The sequence below is a fragment of the Theropithecus gelada genome, chromosome 7b (assembly GCF_003255815.1).
Source record: "Theropithecus gelada isolate Dixy chromosome 7b, Tgel_1.0, whole genome shotgun sequence".
Classification (NCBI taxonomy): Eukaryota; Metazoa; Chordata; class Mammalia; order Primates; family Cercopithecidae; genus Theropithecus; species Theropithecus gelada.
The window spans coordinates 51,120,722-51,138,471 of NC_037675.1; the positions used below are offsets into that span (position 1 = coordinate 51,120,722).

General features: G+C 40.1%; 1 protein-coding gene across 2 annotated transcripts in view; it reads right to left on the minus strand.

Annotated features, from left to right (window-relative positions):
* Positions 1-54: 54 nt before the first annotated feature.
* NEMF (nuclear export mediator factor) overlaps positions 55-17,750 on the minus strand; it is a 70,758-nt gene continuing 53,062 nt past the window's right edge. For both annotated transcript variants that reach the window (XM_025391164.1, XM_025391162.1), the window contains 11 exons: positions 17,190-17,469; positions 16,420-16,462; positions 16,246-16,295; positions 12,571-12,724; positions 5,868-5,945; positions 5,546-5,743; positions 2,980-3,012; positions 1,171-1,271; positions 1,043-1,086; positions 874-953; positions 55-662 (listed from right to left, as the gene is read on the minus strand). In XM_025391164.1, coding sequence (XP_025246949.1) covers positions 585-662; positions 874-953; positions 1,043-1,086; positions 1,171-1,271; positions 2,980-3,012; positions 5,546-5,743; positions 5,868-5,945; positions 12,571-12,724; positions 16,246-16,295; positions 16,420-16,462; positions 17,190-17,469 — 1,139 coding nt within the window. In that variant the 3' untranslated portion in view covers positions 55-584. The remainder of the gene's footprint in view (positions 663-873; positions 954-1,042; positions 1,087-1,170; positions 1,272-2,979; positions 3,013-5,545; positions 5,744-5,867; positions 5,946-12,570; positions 12,725-16,245; positions 16,296-16,419; positions 16,463-17,189; positions 17,470-17,750) is intronic.

Sequence of the window (17,750 nt, forward strand, 5' to 3'; positions counted from 1 at the left end):
TGAAGGTCTACAAATGAATAGAAATGATTAACACCAATTTCTTCTAGGACTTACTAAGCTGAGTCATGAGAATTATTACTTACATTTTACATTTTGGTCTAATATATTTTTTGACAAGTATAGATGAAAGCAGAAGAAAATCCACTCCAATACTTAGTTTTCAAGACACAATCCTAAATACACCCCTGTGGCTGGCCCATAATATATATATTAGATGTTATATACAGTAGACTTACCAAGTCAGTAGTCTAAGCAATCAAGCCACTTCACTGTTGTTTCTTTACATCATGAAATGAATACTTGGTATTAACCTCCCAAATGTCAAGAAAATGTAGAATAATTACAGATGTATATAATTAGCATTTAACTATCCACAAATACTTTAGGAAATCCTATCATAGACAGTGTTTCCTCTATATAAAACTGGGAAAAAAACAAGAATTAAGTCCTTTTGGTGAATATAGCAAGGCAATGTTTAGTTCATTTTTATAATGCAGAAGTCCTGATACATGGTGTTTTCATCTTTGAACTTCCAAAAGGCTATAAAATTGGCTCTTCTCAAATATTTTAGAATTTCATTTCAGCTATTTCCTTTTTACATTCAGAAGATTGGGTGCAGACACTTTCACTTTGCCAGGAATGTTTCTTGATAAATCTGTGTCCTAAAAAAAGAAAATTGCTGAATATCTTCACATCCTATATAGTCAATCATGTTTCTTTTATGACAAAAAAGAAAAACATTTCCAAACTTTTAGCTGAAATGGTATTACTGCTTCTAATAAGACAGCATTTTCTACTAAAATAACAAAAAACTGCTAACATTTTAAATTGTACTGTCAGTCTCCACATTCCTTTTCTGAAGGAGAACTTTACCTTTACGCTGCGGAATAAGTCTTTTTCTCTTGCTGTTGCTTCTTTGGAATGCATGAAACTATTCAAGGCTGTTTTTGCAGCTGTAAATTTTAAAAAAGTAAGAATAATCTACTCCTGTTAAGTCACTGAACTGTTTAAAATCATAATTCAAAAAAACAAATTTAAATACCTTTTCCCTTTTTCTGCACTCCAGGAGTAAGTTTCACTTTATATCTTTAAAAAGGAATTACATGTGTTACTAAATAGACATTACAAAACAATTCACAAAAGCCATTCTGTCAACTAATGGTAACTTACTTGTAGTTTGTCATGGTGGTGTAAGGGGCACATATTGGAATGGCAAACAGTAGTACATCTTCAGGATGTGGCTGGCCTGTCAAAGAATCAAATAGGTTTTCCTAAAAAGGGAAAATAACAGTTACAAAAACAATTTATACCACTCTTTAAAAAAAAATGCAAAAACACTTGAATTAATATCTCAACATATTTTTTATCTTTTTCTGATACATATACCATCTAAGCTGGAACAGTCGTGCTTAAACTCTGCTTCATAGTTCCAAAGAGTTGAAGACCAATGTTTAAATATATTCTTTACTACTAAATTTTTGCCTAGCATAATAAGTAATGAGAACAATAATTTTCAAAATACCACCTACAGTTCCATTTAAGAGAAAGAAGGCCCAGGAGCAGTGGCTCACACCTGTAATCCTAGGACTCTGGAGGACTGAGGCTGAGGCGGGTGGATCACTTGAGCCCAGGAGTTCAAGACCAGCCTGGGCAACATGGAGAAACCCCACCTCTAAAAAAATACAAAAATTAGCTGGGCATAGTGGTGGGTGCCTGTAGTCCCAGCTACTCGGGAGGCTGAGGGGGGCGGATCACCTGAGTCCAGGAAGTAGAGGTTGTGGAGAGCCATGATCCTGTCACTGCACTGAGTGACACCAGCCTGGGTGATAGAGACCCTGTCTCAAAAAAGAAAAAAACTATTGTATATTACCTGAGTTGCAGAAACCTGTTATGGATTTAAATGATGCAGTAATAACCACAAGTAGATTTAAGTCCCATCATATGGAAATGGGACTAATACCTTGGCTACACTACTATTTCTCGACCTGGGGAGATTCTGCCCTCAGAAGACAATGGGCAATGTCTGGAGATAGTTTTGGTTGACACGATGAGGGGTGAGAAGGAAGAGGTAGGGGCTGCTACTGGCATCTAGTGGGTAAAGGCCAAGGATGTTGCTAACCATTTTATAATGAATGGGACAGACCCCACAACAAAGAATTAACCAACCCCTAATGTTAATAGTGCCAAAGCTGAGAAACCCTAGGCTAGAATAGAATAGCCTTCTCTCTTCCCCATTATTAAGGAGAAATCCCAGAGCTTCTTAGAGTTCTTATTTGTTGTGCTACCTGTGAGATTGCCCCCATTTATTTAACAATATGAATAAACTTACAGATTTAGGACAGAATACTTGGTGCTGAAGTATAACTGATATTTGAGTGTTTGCTATGTGCCATAAACTTTTCTAAATACCCTTTACATATATTAGTTATCAAAACAACCCTCTCCTGGGTAGGGACATTATCCCCATTCTTCAGATAAGGAAACTGAGGCACAAAGAATAATGTTTCCAAGTTTGTACAGTTACATACAGCAGAGGTGGGATTAAGACCCTGAAAGTTTGACTTCTTGACCTGCAGTCTTTTTTTTTTTTTTGAGACGAAGTGTTGCTGTGTTGCCCAGGCTGTAGTGCAGTGGCGCGACCTTGGCTCACTACAAGCTCCACCTCCCGGGTTCACGCCATTCTCCTGCCTCAGCCTCCCGAGTAGCTGGGACTACAGGCGCCGCCACCACGTCGGCTAGTTTTTTGTATTTTTAGTAGAGACGGGGTTTCACCATGTTAGCCAGGATGGTCTCGATTTCCTGACCTCGTGATCCACCCACCTCGGCCTCCCAAAGTGCTGGGATTACAGGCTTGAGCCACCGCGCCCGGCCAGACCTGCAGTCTTAAGTTTTTAAGTTTTAATAAGTTGTGTTTCAAACATTCTGGGAACTGAATTGTAATCACAGTGTTGCAGTAGGAACCCCAACATAAAATCATACCTCATTTCCCTGTTGATCCAGATCTTGCTCCTCCTGTTCCGAACATATAAAAATAAAAATGTCAGCTATAATGTAAAATGAAATTCCACACCATTAAACCATAAGAAGAAAGAAACAGTGATATAACCAGACTGTCATTTCTGACCCACAGGATAGGGGGCCTCACCATTAAACCATAAGGAGAAAGAAACAGTGATATAACCAGGATAGGGGGCCTCAAGGTTATATTCTTCCTAAGACTCTGAAGTGGGGTGTGTGTGTGTGTGTGTGTGTGTGTGTGTATTCTTCCTAAGACTCTGAAGTGGGTGTGTGGGGGTGTGTGTGTGTGTGTATTCTTCCTAAGACTCTGAAGTGGGTGGGGGTGTGTGTGTGTGTGTGTGTATTAAGAAAGTAATGTCATTCAAGAGAAGAAGGGTAGTTCTCTGAGGTAGAGGAGGTGGGAACTGAAACTTTCATATAAAGTATATGTTAAAGCAGCAAAAGTTACAGGGAGAATTTAAAATGACAACTAAGGTTGATAAGTTTGCCAGGAGAAAAGCAAATGGAGAATTCTGGTAAACATAACTTTTATTTTTAAATATTTGTTCAACAGTTTTGGATAAATTTTTCCCATATCCCATAAAATATGCTTAATTTTGTTTGCTTAAGAAAAATCTATCTGGAGATAACTGACTTTCTCGCTGCTGTAACAGAATACCTGAGGCTGTATAATTTATAAACAGAAATTTTACTTCTTACAGTTCTGGAGGCTGGGAAGTCCAGCATCAAGGCACCAGCAGATTCAATGTCTGATAAGGGCTTGCCTCAAAGATGGCACCTTAGGCTGGGTGTGGTGGCTCATACCTGTAATCCGAGTACTTTGAGAGCCTGAGGTTGGGGGATCCCTTGAGCCCAGGAGTTCAACACCAGCCTGGGCAACATAGGGAGACCTCATCTTAAAAAAAGATGGCACCTTATTGCAGTGTCCTCATATGGCAAAAGGGCACTCATTCATGACAGAAGAGCCCTCATGACTTCACTTCCTAAAGGCCCAACCTCTTAATACCATCACACTGGGAATTTAGGTTCCCATATATGAATTGTGGGGGGGGTACTAACATTTAGACCACAGCACCTACTCATGAAAGAACATTAATAATTAACACCTCTAGTGAGCAGTTTTGAGTCTAGAATTTACAGAACACAAGAATAATGTACAAATTTTAAGAGCCAAAATGAGTTTTAGTATTACTAAACAACAACTGTTCATCAGGGAAAAAAAGAAAATAGTAATACAGAATCCCTGTCAGCATTACCTGCACTAAACTGAGCACACAATTATAACTCAAGCTTTACATAAAAATGCTGGAGACAAAAGTAAAATTTTTTTATTTGGCCTCTGTTTTAAACCAAGTTATTAAAAAATAAACAGGCTGGGCGTGTGGCTCATGCCTGTAATCCCAACACTTTGGGAGGCCAAGGCAGGCGGATCACCTGAGATCAGGAGTTAAAGACCAGCCTGGCCAACATGGTGAAACCCCATCTCTACTAAAAATGCAAAAATTAGCCAGGTGTGATGATGCACGCCTGTAATCCCAGCTACTTGGAAGGCTGAGGCAGGATAATTGCTTGAATCTGGGAGGCGGAGGTTGCAGTGAGCCGAGATTGTGCCACTGCATTCCAGCCTGGGCAACAGAGCAAGACTGCCTCAAAAAAAAAAAAAAAAAAAAAAAAAAAAAAGCAAGAAGATGTACATATTCATGTAAGAAGATATACAGAAGGCTGAGCTTGCTGTACTTTTAATAGAACAATTAGGCAATCATCTTAGCTGGAAAAATACAAACTTCTCACTGGTTTTGTAACCAGGGTACTTGGCTCTTAAATGGTGTACCCATTTTCAACATTATATGAGACAATATAGCACAGATTCCTACAGAAAAGCTTAGAGAAAGTGAAAATTTATTTTCTACTCATCTTCAAGACAATCCCAATTCTCTTTCCTTTTTTTTTGAGACGGAGTCTCACTCTGTCGCCCAGGCTGGAGTGCAGTGGCGCGATCTCAGCTCACTGCAAGCTCCGCCTCCTGGGTTCATGCTATTCTCCTGCCTCAGCCTCCTGAGTAGCTGGGACTACAGGCGCTTGCCACCACACCTGGCTAATATTTTTGTATTTTTTAAGTAGAGACAGGGTTTCACCATGTTAGCCAGGATGGTCTCGATCTCCTGACCTTGTGATCTGCCTGCCTTGGCCTCCTAAAGTGTTGGCAATACAGGCGTGAGCCACGGCGCCCGGCCTCTCTGTCTTAATTTAACTCAGTTCCCATCAGAATCAAAGCCTCTCCATAAAACTGATTACTTCCTAAAGGCTTGTAACAAAATTTTTATCAGCTATCAATACTACCATTTCATGCTTAGATAAGATATTGCAATTTTAGTCTTTCAGGTTATATTTCTGAGATGACATTCCATTAAGAATAGGGTTACCCACTTGTCTTGGTTTTAGCACTGAAAGTCCCATGTCCTGGGAACCCCAGGATGGTTAATCACCCTAATTAAGAAGCAGAAGCCCACATGTATAGTAGCCTTACCTTGTCATCATGTGGATCATCTACAGCAAAGTCTTGTAACTCATGAGTTACAACCTCAAGGAACGGAGTTTCTTTCTTAATGTTGTCAGAGATCCTTTGTCCACCTCTGGGTTTCTGGGGCTGTTTCTTCACAGGTTCATCCTTTGTTTTTCCTTTCTTCCCCTTCTTCCCTTTTTCTTCTCTGTTTGAACCTGCAGACTTTAATTCATAGAGGAAACATTAGTCAGTGTTAAGAATGTATTGAATGCCCGTCATATGCTAGGCAGTGGACTAGATGCCCATTTGAAAAGCAAAAGAAAAAATGTTTTTAGATGTTACTTACCCCTAGCAATTTCATGATAAGTTCACGGTCTTCTTCATCCTGGTCTTTGTATTTTTCTTTCATTTTTTTCATTTTACTCTACAAAATCAGAAGATTTTGGTTGGAAATATTCAGCAGCAAAAAAATGTCAACAAATACTTGCAAAGAAATGGTGTTACTTTATATTCTCTGTCAAAAATGCTTACTGAATAAGGCACTATTATAATAAACAATATGAAGTCTACAAAGTTGGATAACCGAAGTCCTCATCCTCAAGGAATTGTACCATAGGATGGAGAGAAGATACACAGAGAAGTAAGGATAAATTAACACAACATAATGAACTGCGAGGAAGAAATAAAGTAAAACAGTATTGGAAAAGCAAGTCTAAAAAGAAAGAGAATAGTAATAGCAAGTCATCACATTTGGTTGGAGTCAGGGTACACATGGAGGAAGAATAAGAAATAAAGCAGCAAAGCTAGGCTAGGCACTTATTCTAGAGGCTTTCAAGATTCTGTATTTTATTAAAAAACCAGTTATTCTTTACCCTGATTACATCCCCAAATCACTCTAGGGGTTTTAAACTATAAACATCTAGGCCCCACCCTAGAGATTTTTGTCTTGATTAATTGTATTAGCTAGGACCAAAATAACACATTTTGAAAATTGTGAAGACTTCCCTAAATAGGACACAAACGCCGTAAAAGAAGACTGATAAATCAGACTTAATTAGAATTTTAAAATGCTACTCATCAAAAAAGACTATTAGAAAAGTGAAAAAGAGCAAGCCCCAAAGTGTGAAAAGCACTTGCAATACATATATCCAAGAAAGGATTTGTATTCAGGATTAGAGAGAACTCGTATACATCAACTAGAAAGATAGGACAAACCAATTTTTAAAATAGGTGCTTCGAGGTCCAAAAAACATGAGAAAGTGCTCAATATCATTAGTCATCAGGGATATGAAATAAAAGCCAAATGAGCTATCAGCATATATACACACCTAAATGACTGAAAACGTGACAATACTAAGTGTTAGTACGGATGGGGGGTAACTGGACTCTCATACACTGCTTGGTGGGAAACTGACACAGGTACTCTGGAAAACTGACTGGCAGTATCTAATACAGCCAAACAACATGTATGCCACAACCCAGAAAATTCCACTCATATGTATATGAACAGAAATGCATACTTATGGATCCAAAAGTCATGTGAGGGTCTGGCACGGTGGTTCACGCGTGTAATCCCAACACTTTGGGAGGTCCGGGCGGGTGGATCATCTGAGGTCAGGAGTTCAAGACCAGCCTGACCAAAATGGTGAAACACCATCTCTACCAAAAATACAAAAAAAAACAGCCAGGCGTGGTGGTGCATGCCTGTAATCCCAGATACCTGTAAGGCTGAGGCAGGAGAATCGCTTGCACCTGGGAGACGGAGGTTGCAGTGAGTCAAGACCATGCTATTGCACTCCAGCCTGGGCAACAAGAGTAAAACTCTGTCTCAAAAAACAAAAAGTCATGTGGGGATATTCTTAGAAAGTGGCAAGCATGAGCCTTCCGGCTGGGCGCAGTGGCTCACGCCTGTAAGCCCACCACTTTGGGAGGCCGAGGCGGGTGGATCATAAGGTCAAGAGCAAGACCATCCTGGCCAACATAAGTGAAACCCCGTCTCTATTAAAAATACAAAAATTAGCTGGGTGTGGTGGCGTGTGCCTATAGTTCCGGCTACTCAGGAGGCTGAAGCAGAAGAATCACTTGAACCGAGGAGGAGGAGGATCCAGTGAGCTGAGATCACACCACCACTGTACTCCAGCCTGGCAACATAGCAAGACCCTGTCTCAAAACAAAAAAAAAAAAAAAAAAAAGAAACTGGCAAACAAGCATGAGCCTTCTGGGATGCTGGAAACATTCCAAGTAAAGTATCTGGATCTGAGTGGTCGTTTCACAGATGTGTGTGCTTACAAAAATTCACTGAGGCCGGACACGGTGGCTCATGCCTGTAATCCCAGCCCTTTAGGAAGCCAAGGCAGGCGGATCACGAGGTCAAGAGATCAAGACCATCCTGGCCAACATGGTGAAACTCTGTCTCTACTAAAAATACAAAAAGTAGCCAGGCATAGTGGCGCACGCCTGTAGTCCCAGCTACTCGGGAGGCTGAGGCAGGAGAATTGCTTGAACCCGGGAGGTGGAGGTTGCAGTGAGCCGAGATCGGGCCATTGCACTCCAGCCTGGGCAACAGAGCGAGACTCTGTCTCAAAAAAAAAAAAAATTTCACTGAGCCAAAGATTTGTGCATTTTACTATTATGTACACTGTACCTCAAAAAAATTGAGAAAAACTACTGTTACCAATAAACTGGACTGAGAAATGGAAAACCTGATGACAACAGAGTTTCTTAGAAAATACAACTTCGCGGCCGGGCGCGGTGGCTCAAGCCTGTAATCTCAGCACTTTGGGAGGCCGAGACGGGCGGATCACGAGGTCAGGAGATCGAGACCATCCTGGCTAACACGGTGAAACCCCGTCTCTACTAAAAAATACAAAAAACTAGCCGGGCGAGGCGGCGGGCGCCTGTAGTCCCAGCTACTCGGGAGGCTGAGGCAGGAGAATGGCATAAACCCGGGAGGCGGAGCAGTGAGTTGAGATCCGGCCACTGCACTCCAGCCTGGGCGACAGAGCGAGACTCCGTCTCCAAAAAAAAAAAAAAAAAAAAAATACAACTTCGGAAAACCAACTTCAAAAAAATCCCAGAAAACCTGAATAAACCTAAGTCATTAAATAAACTGAAAATAGTTCTTAAAACTCTCCTCACAATAGCCGGGCATGGTGGCACACATCTGTGGTCCCAGCTACTAGGGAAGCTGACGTGGGAGGATTGCTTGAGCCCAGGGGGTCAAGGCTGCAGTGAGCCAAGATTGCAACACTACATCCCAGCCTGCGCAACAAAGCAAGACTCAGTCTAAAAAAAAAAAAAAAAAATCTCCTCACAAAACCCAAAACATTAGGTCTAGTTTTATAAGCAAATGCTATCCAATTTCAAGGAACAATCTCCATTTTGTGACAGAGTCTTGCTCTGTCACCCAGGCTAGAGTGCAGTGCATGACCTCGGCTCACTGCAACCACTGCCTCCTAGGCTCAAGCAATTATCCTGCCTCAGCCTCCAAGAAGCTGGGACCTTACAGGTCCCGCCACACCCGGCTAATTTTTGTATTTTTAATACAGACGGGGTTTCACCATGTTAGCCAGGCTGGTTTCAAACTCCTGACCTCAGGTGACCCAACTGCCTCAGCCTCCCAAAGTGCTGGGATTACAGGCATGAGCCACCGTGCTCGGCCACAATCTCCATTTTATACAAAGTTCTAGAGAGCAGAAAAAGCAGGAGAGGTCCTAAACTTATTTTATGAAACTGATATAATGTGTAAACACAAAAACCAGGCAGAGACAGTATGAGAAATTAGAGGCCAATTGATAGATTTTGCTCAAGTAATATACCATACTGACTGATTAATAGAGAAAATAATGCAATAGGCTGGGCATGGTGGCTCATGCCTGTAACTTTAGCACTTTCAGAGACCAAGCAGGAGGATAACTTGAACCTAGGAGTTAGTGACCAGCCTGGGCAAATAGGAAGACCCTGTCTCTAAAAATAATAAAAGTAAAAATTAGCCAGGCATGGTGGCACACGCCTGTGGTCCCAGCTGTTTGGGAAGCTGAGGTAGAAAGACGGTTTGGGCCCAGAAGGTTGAGGATGCAGTGAGCCATAACCATACCACTGCATTCCAGCCTGGGCGACAGAGTGAGACCCTGTCTCGAAAACAAAAAAACAAGCAAAAAGAATCCAACAGATACAGAAAAACCATTCAGAGACATTTAGCTCATCATTATTAAAAAAAAACTTTCAAAAAGGTATCCTCCAACAACCCAAAGGAAACATCCCACAATGATAAAATCTTAGAAACAGTTCCTTTAATGGCATTAACAAAGATATACACAATTACTACTTCTATGAAACACAATACTTTTGCTTTTCAGTCACTGCAAAAAACATGGGGAAAATAAAAGATATTAAGACTAGAAGAAAAGCCATAATTTGCAGATGATATGACTGCCTACAGATGAAGTATTAATTAGTAAGTGCTCTGTAAGATTGCTCATTACTAGATCAACATGAATGATGTCTTCCCATGTACCAGCAAATAACAACTAGGAAATGAAAGTTTTAAAAATAGGTAGGGCGCAGTGGCTTACGTCTGTAATCCCAACACTTTGGAAGGCTGAGGCGGGCAGATTGCTCAATTATAGTTTTATAATTGCACAATTATGGTTTTCCATAGGAAGACTCAAAGTGGTTAAAATGACAATTCCCCAGAAAATAATCTAAAAATTTAATGTATTTTAATAAAAATTCTATCAGGATTTGCCTTGAAACTTAACCTATCTGCAGAATATTTCATTGTAAAAATGCCTCATTTATTATTTCATATTGTTGTACACTTAAGATTAATTGCAGTTTTTGTGCTACTACAAATATAAACTTCAACGTCCTCAGTGCATACCCATCATTTTTTTTTTTTAGGATAAATTCCTATAAGAGGAATTGCTGAGTCAAAGGGCAGAAGCACTGTTAAGACTTTTGACTGGAATTCCCATGTTGTACACTCAAACATTTACTGAATGACTGACAATGTAGCATCTATTAAAATGATGGGTAAAAAAAATTCCCCAGGTTTACACAGCGTTTCTTTCATCACTTTTTTTTTTTTTTTCAGATTGGCCATTTGTTTTTAAATTTTATTGGTGGTTCTTTACTTTCTCCACCTGCAATGCACTGTGGTACCGTTTTCACATGGTTAGCCATCATTCTGAATATTTCATAGCTTCTCAAATGATCTGCAATATTATTTTATCACATACTAAAACGCTAAATATCAGGTAGTGGTCCTGTGTCTAGATTTTATTCTGTCTCACTTTTTTCTGTCTAGCTATTCCTATGTTAATAACATGCTGTTGTAAAAATTCTAGCGTTATTTTACTACCTCATAGGGAAATCCCTCAATTTCTTAGCTATTCTCAAGCATTTACTCCTTTTAAAATAAATTTAGAATTATTTTATCAAGCATTAAAATCTCAATTCTGATTAAAGTCATGTTGAAATTATATATGAGGAGAATTTATATTTTTATTATGTTGAGTCTTCCCTTCCTTATGCACATGTCCATTTATTTGCAGCTCACTGGAAAAAAGCATAGGAAAATCTGACCTCTATGGATGAAGGAAAGATCACAAAACATATTTATAAAGATTATAGCGGCCGGGCGCGGTGGCTCAAGCCTGTAATCCCAGCACTTTGGGAGGCCGAGGTGGGTGGATCATGAGGTCAGGAGATCGAGACCATCCTGGCTAACACAGTGAAACCCCGTCTCTACTAAAAAATACAAAAAACCAGCCGGGCGAGGTGGCGAGCGCCTGTAGTCCCAGCTACTCGGGAGGCTGAGGCAGGAGAATGGCGTAAACCCGGGAGGCGGAGCTTGCAGTGAGCTGAGATCCGGCCACTGCACTCCACCCTGGGTGACAGAGCGAGACTCCGTCTCAAAAAAAAAAAAAAGGTTGCAAAGAAATTTAAATTTTAAAAGAAGTACACTGATAAATTAGTCCATAATCCCCTCACTTTTATACTGCTACAGCATTTTTTTTTTTGAGACAGAGTCTCGCCATGTCACCCAGGCTGGAGTGTAGTGGCGTGATCTTGGCTCACTGCAACCTCCACCTCCTGGGTTCAAGCAATTCTTCTGCCTCAGCCTCTCGAGTAGCTGCAACTATAGGCATGTACCACCATGCCTGGCTAATTTTTGTATATTTAGTAGAGATGGGGTTCACCATGTTAGATAGGCTGGTCTTGAACTCCTGGCCTCAAGTGATCGACCTGCCTCGGCCTCCCAAAGTGCTGAGATTACAGGCATGAGCCACTGCACCTGGCTGCTACAGCATTTTGAAGAGTATATTATATTGTAACCAGACATGGTGGCTAACACACCTCTAGTTCCAAGCACCTTGGGAGGGTGAGGCAGGAAGATCACTTGAGCCTGGGAGTTTGAGACCAGTCTGGACAATATAGTTAGACCCCATCGCTACAAAAAATAAAAAGAATTAGCTGAGTATGGTGGCATGCACCTGTGTGGTCCCAGCTACTTGGAAGACTGAGATGGGAGGATCACTTGAGCCTAGAAGTTAAGGCTACTGCAGTGAGCCCTGACTGCACCACTGCATTTCAGCGTGGGTGACAGAGCAAGACTCTATCTCGGGAGAGCTGGCGGAGGCGGTGTGGAAAGAGTATGTTCTATCACAAGTACTTCTTTCTTCATCATCCACTTTTAGCAAAATATCTAAGAACTCTAAACAACATCGAAAAATTACTGAGCTAAATTCTCAATAAATATCAGCTCTGCTACTTAACTAGCTGGGCAACTTTGGCAAACCATAATCTTCTATTACTCTTCCAGATAAAATGAAAGCTTCTGTGCAGATGATCTTGAAAGTCTAAATAACTTCTAGTAGTGATCTCTATGTTCCCCAAATGCTGTATCTACTCAACTAATTTTTAGTCAAAGGATATCACAAAGGATTATTTTTTGGCCTACATTTTCTATTTCACTTCAACTTTAAAAAATTAAAAAGGAACCTCACAACTTAACTGTGAACCATATAGATCATCCTGAAGTTTACCTTTTGTCCTCGTTTCATTGGCTGTACAGCCGCAACATTTTTGCTTGTGTTCTGATGAGTTTCAATGTGTACAGTACTTTCTTTTTCTTTATCCTTTCCCTCTATCACTTCTAAATCTCCTGAGTCACTTGGAAGCTTTTTCTTTTTCATTTCCCTGAATAAAAAAGACATGGAAACATCTCATTCTTAGAATTTCAATTCTTAGTGCCCTAAAAAAGTTCCATGGGAAAGAGCACATATACAGTATATAAATGGTCATGGCTTCTGCTTTACTTGTTAATCACCAAGTTAGAAAATACAAAGATGCTCAAAATCATCACGTAGGAAAAAGATGAAAATTTTTCATCTCTCGTGGATTTATCTTTCTTTCCATCATCCAAGCTCAACATATTGTCACCCCTGACTCATCCTTACTCACTAGGCACATTTAGCCCCTGAACACCTTAATGGCCAGGCACTGGGATTTGTACTCTTTGTGTCAACATAGCGTTGGGAGGTCTTAGGCATTTAATAAAACATTTCTTGACTGGTTGGTTGACTAAATGGATTAAAAAATACACAGGTTAAAAGAAGGAAGGGTAAATTTTATTACTGTGGTATTCTTTCTGTTCCCAATGCCAACGTCTTAGTTCAGGTCCTCATTACATCCCACCCAGACTTCTTCCAGAGTCTACATATTCTGAATTTTTTTTTTAAGACAGAGTTTGTGCCACCACGCCCAGTTAACTTTGTATTTTTAGTAGATATAGGGTTTCACCATGTTGCTCAGGCTGGTCTTGAACTGACCTCAGGTGATCTATTCGCCTCAGCCTCCCAAAGTGCTGGGATTACAGGCATGAGCCACCACATCCAGCCATTAACTTCTGTTTTAATCTTCCTTAATCATTTGCCTATGTCACATTCTCTTCGTATCACTTTAAAGGGTACAGTCCAAAATCCTTAGCTATTAAGTACTCCATTTTTAGTTCAAATTTACTTCTCCAATCATATCATCTACCATTTAATAAACAAACTTTCTCTTCCTTCCCACTGAGTCTATTTATCATTTCCCCAAAGCACTATGCATATTACCCCAAAGAAGCACTCCTCTTTGTTAATGCTAATTCTCCTTGGAGTCTCCCTCCTTCATTTACTTAACCGCTAACATATCTTTCAAGGTGTACTTCTGATGTTATTTCCCCAAACATCTGAACTCATAGCAATCTCTTACTCTTGAACTACTTTATCACTTTCAGATACTATTTACATATTTATGACTACTTCCTGAATCCAGGACTCAAAAGCCTCTTTAAGGCATGAGCTTTATACTTTACCTCTTTGTATACTCAGTAAGTATCTAGCACAGTGCTATATGCTCAGAATTCTCTGTAATTGTTTAATGATTATCTTTCTCAAATGAAAAGGCTTTACTGTCCATTCCGATTTAGGGCCTCTTCCTGGAATGCTTTAGTTGTCTTAGTCTTTCCCACCCTACAGTAGTCGTTTCCTTCCCTTCTGCCCTTGCCTTGCTTCTACTTGCTTCCTGAGACCTGCTAATAAAAAAAAAAAAAAATTGGCCTGGTATGGTGGCTCACGTCTGTAATCCAGCACTTTGGGAGGCCGAGGTGGGCAGATCACGAGGTCAGAAGATCGAGACCATCCTGGCTAACATGGTGAAACCCCATCTCTACTAAAAATACAAAAACAAAATTAGCCAGGCGTGGTGGCAGGCGCCTGTAGTCCCAGCTACTCGGGAGGCTGAGGCAAGAGAATAGTGTGAACCTGGGAGGCAGAGCTTGCAGTGAGCCAAGATCACGCCACTGCACTCCAGCCTGGGCCACAGAGCGAGACTCTGTCTCAAAAAAAAAATAAAAATAAAAAATCAAGTCTTCTGCCTTATGTAAAACTTTCCTAATTTCAGGTATTCCTATTTATTCCTGACAATATTACCCTAGAACTAGTCTATGTAATACACTGAAATCATTATTGTACATGTTTATGTAGTAAAAGCTCTGTCTTATTAGAGCAAGTCCTCAAATAACATAATTTAATTCAACATCATTGTTATAACTTTGATGAGAACGAAAAACAAAATTGATTCCTGGCCATGGCCACCATCTGTGCAGAGTCTACATGTTCTCCCCATGTCTGTGTGGGTTTTCACCAGGTACTCAGGTTTTCTCTCACATCCCAAAATGCGCATGTTAGGTTAACTGGCGTGTCTAAATTATCCCAGCATGAATGAGTGCCCTGCAATGGAATGACATCCTGTTCTGGGTTGGTTCTGGCCTGTTGCCCTGATTTGCCAGGATAGGCTCTTGCCACCAATGACCCTTAACTGGAATAAGCGGTTGAAAAACGAATCAATGAATGAATAACAATATAAATGATTGTCAAAAATTCATAAACTAAACAATAGTCATACAAATGTACAACAATAAACAATGTAGCATGAAAGTGCTTAAAGAACGTGCCATATTTTTGTTTTTGAACCTCATGGTAGTAGGAGGTACTCTACAATTTTCACTTTGCAAATAGTCCTTGATTTAACCCACTACCACAACTACCATCACTCATTGATTTACCAAAAATTGGGTAAATAATTATCGTGCTTGCTTTCATTAATCTTTCTTAAATATATGTACAGTTTATATTTATTTTAATGTTTAGTATTAGAAGTGTTTTCAGTCTTTATTTAGAAGTTTTGTGATAGTTTTGTGACCAAAAATATGCCAGAGGAACTTAACTCCTGTTTATATCAATTAGCCCATGGCAAAATTGGTTTCATTACACATTGTTTCTCTTAAGTCCAAGTTTCCAAGAATCTACTGAAAATGTTAAGTGGGCTGGGCGCAGTGGCTCACGCCTGTAATTCCAGCACTTTGGGAGGCCGAGGCGGTTGGATTACGAGGTCAGAAGATCGAGACCATCCTGGCTAACACGGTGAAACCCCACCTCTACTAAAAATACAAAAAATTAGCCGGGCATGGTGGCCGGTGCCTGTAGTCCCAGCAACTTGGGAGGCTGAGGCAGGAGAACGGCGTGAACCCAGGAGATGGGGCTTGTAATGAGCTGAGATCGCGCCACTGCACTCCAGCCTGGGCGACAGAGTGAGACTCCATCTCAAAAAAAAAAAAGAAAATGTTAAGTGAAGGCCGGGCATCAATGGTTCATGCCTGTAATCCTAGCACTTTGGGCAGCCAAGGTGGGAGGATCACTTGATCCCAGGAGTTCAAGACCAGCCTGGGCAACATGATGAAACCCCATCTCTACAAAAAATATAAACATTTTTGTAGTGGCATGTGCCACTACAGCTACTTGGGAGGCTGAAGCAGGAGACTGCCTGAGCCTGGGAGTTTGAGGCTGTAGTGAGCCACAACTGCACCTTAGCACTCAAGCCTGGGCAACAAAGTGAGACCCTGTCTCAAAAAAAAAAAAACAAAAAAAAAGAAAAGAAAATGTTAAGTGAGGACTTACCCTACTAGGTCTATTTCATTGATTACAGTGACAGATTAGGGCCCTTAAACAGAAAAATGTATTAGAGCTTAATATTAACAACGAAAAATTTCTGCTAAATCTTGGTCAATTTAATGAAGGAAGTCTTTAAACAGCTAAGTAATCTGTGGTAGCTGAGCTATCAATTAAAAAAAAAAAAGAAAAGCATGCTTTTTAGTTAGATAACACAGATGTGTTTACCTTCTTTCCTTGGCTGACAAATGTCTCCGGCTCTGTGATTTACTGTCACTCTATTAAAACAAAAAAACAGGCAAATGCAAACATCACTATTATTAATTTTTTTTAAAAGTATTAAAAAGTAGAAAATGATTCCTTGAGAATAGGATGTTCTTCATAAAACTGAAAATAGCTTACAGAATTAGAAGATTCCTCTTTTGAAGCCAATTTCTGGAGGGACCTATGAAAATAAACAGAACGGAGTCTCTACCAGCCTGTAAAAGACACTCATTTACAAAGCCCCCAGATGCTCCCACACCATACTCTTAAGTACTGGCAATCCAACAGATTTTCACATTTGGTAAAGTGAGAAAAACATACAACCAAATTGCTCCTCTCTCCACACTTCCATATACATTTTAAAATAGGTGACGTGTACTGAAAACTTACTGTGTGTCAGGCACTGCCAGGTGGTATACATGCATAAATCCCCATGAAAGGGATACCATTCTGTTTCACCAAGAAGGAAACTGAAGCTTAAGCACAAAGTAACTTTACCAAGGACACACCCTAAGACCCAACACTGGTCTGTCTGACTCCTAGACTGTTCTGAATTACATTGTTAATTGTGCATTTATAACTGTGGACTATTTACCTGATGATCTGTAAAACATTATGTAAACTAAAACACATTTCTTTGATGGAACTGCCTTTGTTATGTTTTTAGCATTTATAACCATTTAGTTGTTTCTCTTTGGATCTAGTTTGGCCACTGTAAATGCACTGTATTTTTCTACCCTGGTCCTGGGAATTTCTTTGCAGAGAGACCCAATCAAATGGTGAAAAAGCAGTAAAACAATGGAGGGTAAAAGTACTGATGTCAATCTTGGTATTTTCTTGGTAAGGATTACACCTCATCATCATTCTCGGCTTACACAATAATATGTAAAATTTTATTTTTTAATTACCTTTGGGGTTGAAGGTGGGACAAGTCAATGGTAGTATCAGGATAATTTAATGTCTCTTCCCCTTCATCCTTCATTTCACCAACAGGATCCTGATCTTTTCTAACCTCTTCATATTCTCCTTCATCTTCAGAGCTTTCTTCCTGAATCAGCTCCTCATTCAGTTCATCTCTACCACTCTGAACAGTGATATCCTCTTGGTTAACCTGAGTCATGAGTTCTACTTCTACAGGAGGAGTTTCATGTTCCTCTTTATCCTCATCACTGCTAGTGTCACCTCCATCTGTAGAATTACCATAAGGAAAGTCAGTGTGGGACTACCAACCATGCCAGGTCATTTCCTGAAAACGTCATAAAAATATTCCACTGACTGTTTCTCCCATATTTCTCCAAAAAATCACCAGAAAAATGCCTGATCGTTCCCAAAGGGTACTCTTAGACAAAAGAATAACCTGTATCATGAATAGGTTGAACTAAATGATCTCCAAGATCCTTTTTTTTTTTTTTTTTTTTTTTTTTTTTAAAAAGAGTTTCCTTTTTTGCCCCCGGCGGGGGGGGGGGGGG